The sequence below is a fragment of the Pseudorasbora parva genome, chromosome 15 (assembly GCF_024679245.1).
Source record: "Pseudorasbora parva isolate DD20220531a chromosome 15, ASM2467924v1, whole genome shotgun sequence".
Taxonomy (NCBI): Eukaryota; Metazoa; Chordata; class Actinopteri; order Cypriniformes; family Gobionidae; genus Pseudorasbora; species Pseudorasbora parva.
Window position 1 is genome coordinate 37,422,186 of NC_090186.1, and position 12,138 is coordinate 37,434,323.

General features: G+C 38.2%; 1 protein-coding gene across 1 annotated transcript in view; it reads left to right on the forward strand.

Moving 5' to 3' along the window:
• Positions 1 to 12,138, forward strand: part of man1a1 (mannosidase, alpha, class 1A, member 1) — a 162,197-nt gene that overhangs the window by 64,483 nt on the left and 85,576 nt on the right. The window contains exons 3-4 of the mRNA XM_067417967.1: positions 2,255 to 2,370; positions 10,457 to 10,537. Of these exons, the coding sequence (XP_067274068.1) occupies positions 2,255 to 2,370; positions 10,457 to 10,537 (197 nt within the window). The remainder of the gene's footprint in view (positions 1 to 2,254; positions 2,371 to 10,456; positions 10,538 to 12,138) is intronic.

Consider the following 12,138-nt stretch of genomic DNA (forward strand, 5'->3'; position numbering starts at 1 on the left):
ACGCACACATCTCCTGATTTATGATGACAGAGTTTACGACAGTAGTAGAGGACAATATTTTTTCCCAACTGTAGGGGGACCCCGAGAGCAAAAGTTACCTAGTGCTGATTTAAAATAAGACCTAAAATTTATTTGTATTATTGGGACAGAATAAAATCAGCAGCTTCTCAAACAAGTGCTCTCGTTTTCTCTATCGTACTTTGTGTTAGTTCACCCAAAAATTTTAATTGTCACTAATTACTCACCTTAATGACATTCCAAACCCCTAAGACTTTTGTTAATCTTTGGAGCACAAATGAAGATATTTTATTGAAATCTAAACACTTTCTTTCCCTCCTTTGACAGCTACTCGACTCTTCAAAAAGTAAAAAAAAAAAAAAAAAGGTATTGTAGAAGTAATACACATTGAGAGGTTGCTCCGAATTGATCGGCTATCAGCCGATAATCACTTTGGGAGGTTTGGTCGACGGCCTCTAAAAGATCTCAGTGCCTGCAGTGAGAGTGATGGCATGACATGCAGAGGCAGTGTTGCAGCATCTCTAAAGTTTATCATTCTTGCTCGTGTTTAAACCACTCGGCATTCTTGCAACCTACTCAGTGCACACACACATAAGGCCGCCTCGCTTTTATCATCATTATCATCATCATCTATAATAATGATAATATTGATAATTGTGGTAATAATAATACACTTAATATGGCTTTTTCATTACTTTTAATTTTTATAACAAATAATACTATTTTTATTATAAAAATATAATACAAATGCTTTTTGTAATATATACAGCCACATTTTAAAGATACAGTCTGTAGTATTTATAACGATCTATTGACAGAAATGCAATATAAAATACATAACTATGTTTTCAGTGGTGTATACAGACCTTGCATAATGAACGTTATGTCTTTATTACCTTAGAATGAGCCATTTCTATCTCCATACACTGCCGATCCCCTTACAATGAAGTCGCTATTTTGCTCCGCCATGTTTCTACAGTAGCCCTAAATGGATAAACTGCTCTACAGAGCGCTAGTTTCTCTCTGCTAGGGCTGGGTAGCGAACGACAATACTTTCATGGTATCAAACGGAAAACTCTGATACTATAAGTATCGAAAAATTTGCGAAAAAAATATCGAAAAAAACGCGGTTAGGTTGGGCTCGAGGGGGGTTCGCAGGCAGTTTGAGCGCTAACTGCGCCAGAGCACGAAACAGCGGTGCGCTACTGTCATCATTATGACAGCAAACAACAAATTATTACTACTTGGATACAGTTTTCGGTTAAATCAAGTATATATTTTGTTTATAATGGTCCTGGTTATCACTTTATTAATGAACATGAATTGTAGTTTGCGAGTAAAGCTGTAAATTCCTCTATCAAAGTCAGTTGCCTCCGTAATAATCTTCTGATACGTGCAGTGCAGTCAAGTGAACATCACTGCGCTGCATAAATGATAAATCTATTAGTGAAAACGCTTTTCTTCTGTTCTTTTCAAAACAAAAAGTTGCATCATGAATGATGCAAGTGTGAGTGCAGGCCAGCAAGGGAGAAGGGATGGGGATAATCAAGCTCGGGGAAATACGTGACGGATAAGTTTAATTTTACAACTTAAATCGAATGCATCCCTATAACGTTGACTACCAATTTATGTATGTTAGCTTGTGCTGCTAGTCGGTTCCATATGGTTTTGGAAAAAGTATCATTCGGAGCCGGTATTGAAATTGGCACAAGAACGAAAGATTTTGAACAATACCCAGCCCTACCCTCTGCTCTCTTCAACCATGACATTTTTGTCCTGTGTCAGCCACCGTAGCTTCTCTATGTGCTTCGAATGGGAGGAGTGAGGACTTCACCACTAGATACCGTTAACTTTACACACTGTACCTTTAATTTTATGAAAGTTTATAGAAGGCTAAATGTATAATACTGTATATTACAGCACCAGAGAGTTATTGAGATTTTCTCCATGATGTAGTTTGTCATCTACAAAGTAGCCTGACATGACCTGATCTGTTCGTCTTTACCTTGGCTTCCCTTTGAGAGTGTTGATTCGCAAGGTTTATATTTGTTTTGGTTTGTTTGCTCGCTCTACACAGGATTTTCCTTTACGCAGGGCATTAGTGACCATATCTCAGAGGCTCTGAGGTCTTTATCATAAAGCTATCGGTTTATTTCAAGCTACCGCTAGGCTCTGATCCTAGAGGTAACCCCACGTGGATTCTTCTCAAATGGGTTGTTGTTGTATTTATCCACAGGTAGTCTCAAAGGAGCCACCATTGTGGATGCACTGGACACGCTCTACATTATGGAGATGTATGACGAATTTGAGGCTGCTACCGAGTGGGTGGACAGGAACCTAGACTTTAACATGGTAAGACTCAAGTCTTTTATACTCATTTCTGAGGATCCAGTTGATTTGTATACACACAAATACTTCCTTGCTTTATTGTTGCCCCTGAATAATACAATGGAATCAGAATAATGACTTTTTGATAAGGCTTTGAAAACTTGTCTCCGGTGCTGACCGAATGTCTACTAGTGACTCATGTGTCTGGTGTAATGTATGAGAGATGCTTCACATCTGAGCCAGGAAAAGAAAGAAAAAAATCTCCAAGCTTCATAAACTTTTTTCTGCCTCATGCTTTCTGCCATTTTTCAGCACACATTTTTAATTCCAGACTCCCAGACCCCGAACTTTGATCGTTAACTACAGTTCAGTTCAGATGTTTCCCCCCCCCCCCAAAAACGACCATGTCAGCATGTCCCATCATGAGGAATCATTTTCTGTATGATCTTTTAGAAGAAATGTTTGAAATGAACAGCCAAAATGTTTGTTTGTTTTCTGTCACAATATAATAGAGCTTTAGCCTGACAAGCCAGACCCACATCAAGATGTTTGGTCTGGAAACTCACCATAGACAGGGCTCAATCCGAGGGGCGGGATAAACGGTTGTCTTTCAAACTCCCTCTGCACGCGATAGGATAGCGCTACACCAACCAGAGCAACGAAGGTGAAACAGAGCTTGTTGATAGATTAAACATTCACCGTATCCGGTCGGCTAAACTCCGAACACATCTTCCCTTTTTAAGAATGACTTCAGTGCCGTTCTTCGTTCTTTTCTCAGAGAAAAGCTTAACTCCAAGTCTTCCAGAATCGCAGTCAAAGCTGATTCGAAAGACCGCCGCCGTTCGCCAGTATCTGTGTTTACTAGACAACAGAAGCACGCAACTCGGCCGTCGTCATTATGGCCCCGCCCGCCGACTCTATACACGATGTGATTGGCCCGTCCAGATTGTGAGGAATACAGCTCAGAAGGGTATTGAGAGTTCCTAGACGACACTTGCGGGCAGATTAAATTTGCTGCCGCTAGGGTGCGTCTAGATTTCTAGGCTAATAGAGCTTAGCAGCAACGTTTGTTATTGATGGGTCAGTGAAAAACAAACCCATAGCTAATGTGCAAGCAGACATGAAGAAAGCAGAGGAGTTATTCATTTGACATGCAATTTGGGTCAGAGAATGGAAAATAAACTAAAATTAAAATGATGACATCATGTCTGTACATTTCTGTTTAACACTTATCTCTAAAATAGAAAAAAAAAGTTCTATTTAAAATAACTAGTTTTTTTTTCTTCTGTTAATTAAAAAAAAAAAAACACAAAAATATTATTAAGTAGCACAACACTAATGATGATAAAAAATAAATGTTTTTTAGGCAACCAAATCTGCATATTAGAAATATTTCTGAAAGACTGTTTATAATTTAGCTTTACACAGAAACTAATATATGAATATATTACTAGAAAGTTTTTTTAATTGTAAGAATATTTCACATTATTACTCTTTTTCCTGAATAACTGTTCAGCCTTGGATGTAATTACTACTTTATTTAATTACTAATGTATTACTACTAGGCTGATTGTTACAATAAACACTTATTTTATCAAGTAGTAATTCATCAACGGCAAGGAGTTTACAACTTAAATGGAGAGTTCACATATAATTCTGTTGATAAAAAAAATAAAAAAAAGTATGTTCACAGGTGTGAGTATATCTGCTGTTTTCTGCTTTGAATGCGACTCACCCAACTAGATTTTAGAGCTGGAATCATCAGCAGCCTTTTACGAACATCAATACTTCATCAGTAATATGAGAAGTGCTGAACTACTTCATCTTCAGAACTGCACCCAGTAGGGAGAATAGAAGAACTGAGACCAGCTCTAAAGGCATAAATCTGATTAATCATAAAGGTGGCAGCGAATTGCAAAAGGGAATCAATACTTCATGCAGATCGCTCCAGAAATTACGAAGCAAAGCTGATGAATGAATTAAGACATAACACGTGCAGGATAAAGTAGGCAAAATGATGCTTTGTTTGATGTGGCTCTTTATTGAGGCATTTCATTAGACATTCTGCGGGGGTTTACTATTAGTGAAGCGTCGGAAGTTCTTCAGTACATCCTACTGCCTCAATTTAAGGCAAGAGAGAAGACTGTATCTGGGTCCAATGCTTTAATGAAGAGTGTTAAACAACTTTTAATTGAAAGGCTTTTCTTTCTACCCTCAAGCAATTCCAACAATGAAAGAGTCCACAAAATCCCCTGTGAAACGGTTATTAATATTCAACTTGTCTCTGGAATACTAAGCAACTCTTTTCTGATGCACAACAGCCGGTGTTTTTTTTGGGGGGAATAATTGTAAGTCAAACCATTGGAAGTTTAGTCATGCTGCTTTATTTGACCTCCACTATCATCCGGTTATCTTTGAGAAGCTAAAAGGTGTTTATCTAAGTAAAGGCTATCTGCGAAACAAGCTTACATTATCATCCAGAGTACTGTTCCAGAACGGCTCAAAGGTTTTCCCAAAAGCGGTCCAACCTCTTTGGCAACTCATTGATTATATTAGGAGATATGATTAATCTTTGTTTATCCTTGCACATAAGCTCAGCATTTTATTTGTTGGCTTAATCAGGTCATTCCTGAATCCTCATTACCACATTCAGTTGTTTTACAAGTTATGATCAGATTGCTTTACAGAGAAATCTGACCCTGGCGCTGAACTGAGGAAGAGAGCCACTTCACTGTATCAACAGCCCTGATCTCTCATCTTTTATGCTGTGGGATTCTTTTATTCCTGTAAAAGCCAGCATCATCGAAGGTCAGATTCGCAGACTGCTGTAAAAGACTGCTCTATTGCAGTGACCACAAATCCCAACTGGACTCAAACCAGTGCGAGATAACCTTTCAGACAGAGACACTATACTGCGGGTGGATCGAAAAACCTCATCAAAAGCATATAAATAGAAAATCCCTTCCTTTTTTAAGGCTTACCAATCAGAGACATACTATAAGATACAGCACTCAAGCTCAGCAAGGCTCGTTGTGTCCTTCCCTCTGTCCGTTCTCTCTAGTGCAGAATCATCTGAAGTACGCATTAGAGCAGAGGTTTTCAGGTCAAAGACAGTGGGCCTTCCTTCTATCGCATCATACTCTTTGGATGATGTACCTCACCCCTATTAAACTGCATAGTATGAATTGCACTGCATGAGTTTCACTCCGATTCTTAATAAAGTGATGGAAGATATTCAGTCAAGGGCAGTAAATGATTTGTGTGCACTGTTTACACTACACGAATAGCATAGGAGAATGATGTTGAAAAGAAGAGATTTTAAAATAGTTATTTCTTGGGGGAGGTTTGCGCACAAAATAGATTCTTCTTCCTTCATTACATTAAATGGTTAGTTCACCCAAAAATGGAAATCCTGTCATTAATTACTCACCCTCATATCATTCCAGACCTGTGAGACCTCTGTTCATCTTTGGAAAACACAAATGAAGATATTTCTGTTCCTCAATGCAATGACCCATAAAAGGTACTAAAGACATTAAAAGTCCATCTCAATACAGTGGTTCTACAATAATGTTATGAAGTGACGAGAATAGTTTTCGTGCGGCAAAAATCCCTAAATAACTTTTTTAAAACACTGCTGATTTCAAAACACTGCTTTGTGAAACTACGAATCAGCGTATCAAATTACCGGTTCTTATGGGTCTGGAACAACATGAGGGTGAGTAAATAAATACTTGTTACATGTTTAGTTGAACTAATTTTTAAGGTTAAATCACTGTAGTTACATGGACTATTTTAACAATGTTTAAATCTTTACTACCTCTCTTGGACTTAAAAGTTGCATTGCTGCCTATGGCTGGTTCAGAAACTAATTTCAGGAAAAAATATCTATATATAAAAACAAATCTATATTAACTGACATCGGCATTTTGGCCAGCCCTGCTCCAGGCCTTTGACATTTTTGACATTTACTTTATTTGCTGCATTGCTTTGCATTTTAAATGTAACCCACTTTTTTCATTTTAAACTTGTATGTATATATAATAATATAATAATTAGTTTGATTTATATAGCGATATTCAATGCACTCAAAGTGCTTCACATTGAAGGGGGGAATCTCCTCAACCACCACCAATGTGCAGCATCCAACTGAATGATGCGACGGCAGCCATATTGTGCCCGAACGCTCACCACACACCAGCTGATTGGTGGAGAGGAGACAGAGTGATTAAGCCAATCAGGAGAGGGGGATGATTAGGAGGCCATGATGGACAGGGGCCAATGGGCAAATTTGGCCAGGATGCCGGGATTACACCCCTACTCTTTATCGAAGGACATCCTGGGATTTTTAATGACCACAGAGAGTCGGGACCTCGGTTTAATGTCTTATCTGAAGGACTCTGAGGTGCTCTTTGACAGTATAGTGTCCCCATCATGTGTATGTATACACATAAATGTTATGAATCAGTATTGGCCATAAAAGCAGTTTTGTTCGACATTTTAGTGTGTATTATTATAAATGTGCTCCTGTCTGTTACAGATGGATTATTTCTTTTTTAAAATAGCCATATAACCCCCCCTCCACACACACACACCACTCACCCCTCATCGATATCAGTGTTCGGTTAGCTTTATATTTTTGGCTATGCAGCTCTTTAATAATTGCAGGGTTGCAGAGTCAGTGGAGGTTTTGCATCGCTGCTTTTGCCTCTTCTAGCTTCAACTGATTCCCTATTGACTTTGTACATATTCATGTGTGCAGGGAGAAGATTGCAGAAGACTCAGAAGTGAACTTGTGGAGGTTTTTGGGGGGGTTATTTTTGACCCACTTTTTTGTTTTACACGTCAGTGTCCCTTCTGCCGTGAATTTCCCAGGCCATTGATGCAGGAATAGATCTGGCCAGTTTTACCAAGGGTCTTACAATATTTACTTTTTTTGCCCTAATATATATATTTAACGCGTTAATTAGGATTAATTACGCAAAAAATAAATAACATCATTTTAACCTCACTTATTTTTGCACCGCGGAACGTTTTTCAATGAATGAATTTCGACGGATCGATTATACTGGAACACCAACTCGCGTTCACGAGTCACGACAACAACAAACCATAGTGAACATGAACGAAGAAGCTGATGAGACCGCTTTGCTTGGCCCCGTGGATGGGAAATTTTGTTTAAAAAAAACTAAAGGATGGAAGCGTCGACAAGAGCATGGTTGTGTGCAAGCTATACAACAAGGAATTTGCTACACTTATGGCAAACACTGCACTGGTCTGCTGGACTGAAATAAATAAACGATATTTTGTTGATTAAGCTTATGTATTCAGTAATTTTTCAATGGTATACTAAAAATCCATGTGAAAAATTACTTCTCACTCAAATATTTATATGCGATTAATTTCGATTCATTATTTACAAAGCCTCTAATTAATATATATATATATATATATATATATATATATATATATATATATATATATATATATATATATATATATATATATATATATATATATATATATATATATATATATATATATATATATATATATATATATATATAATAATTATTTATTTTTTTATTTTTTTCCCAAGTTGACATGTACCAGAAAGCCATGTCATTTTAATGCCAGTGCCTGACAGGTCTCTCTATGACTGGTATAAAGGGTTGAGCCATCATCTGGAAACATCTGGTGCCCTGTTGCTACTGGAACAGTTAAAAGTATTTGACAAAAGGCTCTTCATAGGGGCTTTTGCACCGGAGGAACGTTTTCATAGTTCCTATAACTATTGGTGGAAGGAAGTACCTGCTTTTTTTGACATGTTTTCACTGCAGGAACTGGGAATGATTTTAGTTACCAACTTTGTTACTTCAGAGTTGGTTCTAACCTAGCACTATAAGAACTAGGCCTGGTTTCACAAATGGGGCTTAGAATAAGCCAGGATTAGAATTTAGGGCAATTTAAGTAGCTTTTATAAACGTATATAAATATGATGTGCATCTTGCTTTGTTAAACAGCTCAAACATGCATATTAGTTTGGGACTAGCTTAAGCCTTGTCCGTGAAATCAGGGGCTAGTGACTTAAGTGTATGTTGATTGGTCGAACGCATGCCACACGAAATGCCGACAGCCGTTACTTTTTAAAAAGCTGTTTAAACACTGTTTACGTGTATTTACTCCATGAACTAACTCCACGAATATGGGAAACTGTGATAGCATTTACCTGCTACTCTTGTCTACGCCATTTTTCTTTTCTCAGCTGCGATGAACTTAAAGTTGCCCTCCTTTTTGCTCTTTCGATCACATAACTTGTACATCTCAATTCTATCAGCGCTCACACATATCCTACGCCACACAGAAAAAACCGCTCCGATCACCTCACCCTCCTGTTGTTATATGTGAAGTCTCTTTGGTTGGCTTGCGTCACTTTAGTTCCCACTGGCGATGTGAATGTAACCAAGAAAATGTCCCTCAGGAATTTTTTGGGGGGTACCATCCCAGTGGTTGGTTCCTATAGCCGAGTTCTTATAACTACCTGGTGCAAAAGCCCCTCATAACACTCCTAACGACATCAGCCATTTATCTGCCCTGAACTGGATATTTACCAATGTAATACAAGATATTTCTCTGCTGTGCCGCCTGTGCACAGTTATGAAATTATTTTGAATAGTGTATGACAGCACAGCACTTGCCTGTGCTAAGCAATAAGTGTGTCATTAATGTTTGGCTGCCCAGAGACAGAGGTACAGAGACGCAAATATTTCACCTCATAAACCGGTAGACGAGACCACAGATGTCTTTCTGTGGTCAGACTGTTTAACATGAGGACAAATGTTAAATGAGAATTGCGGTTTCATGCCACAGGTGCCAGATTGAAGGATCTGAAAAATTGATGTCATATAATGTAAACTGTTCCAGCAAAAACGGCTGTTTGGTTGAGTTCAGTTTGTTCAAAGCTTGTTTTTTTTGTGTTTTTCTCTCTATTTTTTTCTTTTTCAAATGTTTTAAAACAGTGGTTTTCAAACTTTTGAGGCCTAGATACCTTACCTATTATCAAATTGGCACTTTGCACCAGCAAGAGAACATTACCTAGATGCAGTGTAACTTTGGGCTATGCATACGTTTTAGATGTATAAACATAAATAACAATTGGAATGAAATATTAGAAATTAGACATTTTAATTAAACAATTTAATTAAATGTAATGTATGCATGCATGTATGTACGAGTAAAAAACTGAAACTATATTATTAATATGATTTATATATATTATTATAATGTAATATATTATTAATATTATTTTTCTGAATACTGTAAATATCCAGGGTTGTGCTGTTTCAACCTATCTGAGAAACACTGGTATGAAACATTTGAAATCATATTGTTAGATAAGGGTGACACTTTACAATTCATTAGTGAACATGAGCTGCACTTCTACAGCATCTTAATCTTCGTTAATGTTAATTTCAATGTTTAATATATTATTACAATTAAAAAGTTGTATTTTGTTAACATTAGTTAATGCACATGAACAAACATTAAGCATCTGTATGTATATATATATATATATATTGTAACGTTAACGAAGATTATTCAATACTGCAGCAAATGCTTTGCTCATTGTTAGTTAATACACTAACTAATGGTGACAAAAAAAAAGCTATATTGTAAAGTTCTCTACTCTGGATAAATGATGAAAGTATGACATCAGAGGTTTTCTGTTGAAATATTAGATTTTATTGTTTTTATTTGAAAATACTCTCAGGCTCATCCTCTCTTTATAGCTCTGTATCCTGCGAGTGATGTTTTTTTTTTGTTCATGTAACGCGCACTAAAATACCCCTTTACCCAGCAGTCGCGGTTTCCCAGATCTGCAGAAAATATCTGCACTCAGATTTCACCCTCCTGTGGGAGCTTGTTTGTATCCTTGCTCAATCCCAGCAGAGCTTTATCAGCTATGTTGTTTCCTCTCTTTGTGTGTGGTGTGTGAGGGTGAAGTGTGTTTTCCCCCTCTATTTTTACAGTCACAGTTCAAGGTGAGCCAGTCACAGTTTTTATGAGCTTAAATATTCACCTCTTTTGTTTTTCTGTTTTATTCCCTCAGAATGCCGAAATCTCTGTCTTTGAAGTGAACATCCGTTTTGTCGGAGGCCTGCTGTCCGCCTATTATCTCTCAGGCAAAGAGGTAGGTAAACCTGGAGTGTACAGATGTCTTTTCTTGCTTTACCAGACTGATTGTGTGTTTATGGCCAAAGGATTTGATATGCAAGCTGGCTATAATTGACATGCTGCCTGAAGGAAGCTTGAAGCCTGTAGCTGGCATTTGTTCTCAGCTCCTACGCGTTTAAAGACACTTTCCCTGAATCTTTGTATGCAACTGTTGGAAGTCAATGACATTTATAGTTGGCAGGGCACAATAGACCTCTCAGGAGAGCCACAGGGACCTCAGGTCTGTCTTCTCCCCGTGGTCCGGCTTTTTGCCCGGTCTTTGAGCCAAGTCAAACAAAAACACACACACGCACACACACACACTCCGCCATCCCACTTAGAGCTCATTGTGAGATCCCAGCATATCCAGGAAGCTCTGTGCCCACTCTGATAAATTGAAAGCCTTTTTGAAACCAAAAAGATGTTGGACTCCCAAGCGTGACCTGGAGTACACACACAAAGGCCATTTCCAAGCCTTCATTGAATCAGGCTAATGCAGAACTTTGCTCATATTTCCGATCTCCTCTCTTGCAAATTAGATTTTCCTAGTAACGTCTGGCAGAATGTAAAGGATCTGATTCAAATCAAAAGAGTGGCTTTTTCAGCTGATACTCAGGGCTTTCTCCTTGCGTCCCACAGCAGATGTGCTCTCAGTCATGGTATAAGCTTTCATTTGTGCGGTGCAGAACAGAGCTTTGTCCGGAGGGGGAATGGATCATTGTGTGAGCTTCATCAGGCCTGTACATGTGTGGTTGTGTTGATGTAAGGCAGACCCTTCAGCAGAACAGCCATCTCTCATCTACAGAGTGACTCTTCCTTCTACTAACACAGAATAGCTGTAGCAGTGCTGCTGAAAGAAGTTGAGTTCCTTTTTTTTCCTTCTGGGTGAATGACTTAACAAGAATGAAGGTTGTATGAATTGTTGTGTGAAAAAATAGAGGGAAAAAAAACCCTTTACTTTTATTTAGCATGGAGGCATTGAATTGATCAAAAGTGACAGTAAGTTTTATAGAGCACATTTAAATTCACACTGACCAAAGTGCTGTACAAAACAATCATAAAATACAATAAAATATAAAATAAAACAATTACTAATCCATAGTTTAAAGGGGGGGTGAAATGCTGTTTCATGCATACTGATCTTTTTACACTGTTAAAGACTTGGAATCCCATACTAAACATAGACAAAGTTTCAAAAGTTAAGGTGGACGTTTGATGGGAGTATTTCTTTGTCAAAAATACTACTTCCGGTTAGTCATAAGTTTCGGCAAGTTTTTTGAGATCATGCGTCCCCATTGACGTTAATGGGGGCGGAATTTCCTTGTATGGGCCTTACGGACAATTCTACCGGAAGCGCGTGAGAGAGAGCGAGGGAGAGAGCGAAAGCAACAGCCTACGCCCATCAAAGCGCTGGTTTGTAGGATGCTGGACAGGTGACAATTACACATAGCACATAACAATGTCACCAAAAAAGTGGGTTTTTGGTTGCCAGACCAAGACAGTCCTGCACAGATTCGCCAAAAACCCCGCGTTAAGGCAACAGTGGATGTAATTTGCGGATCAGCAACTGAGTTGCGC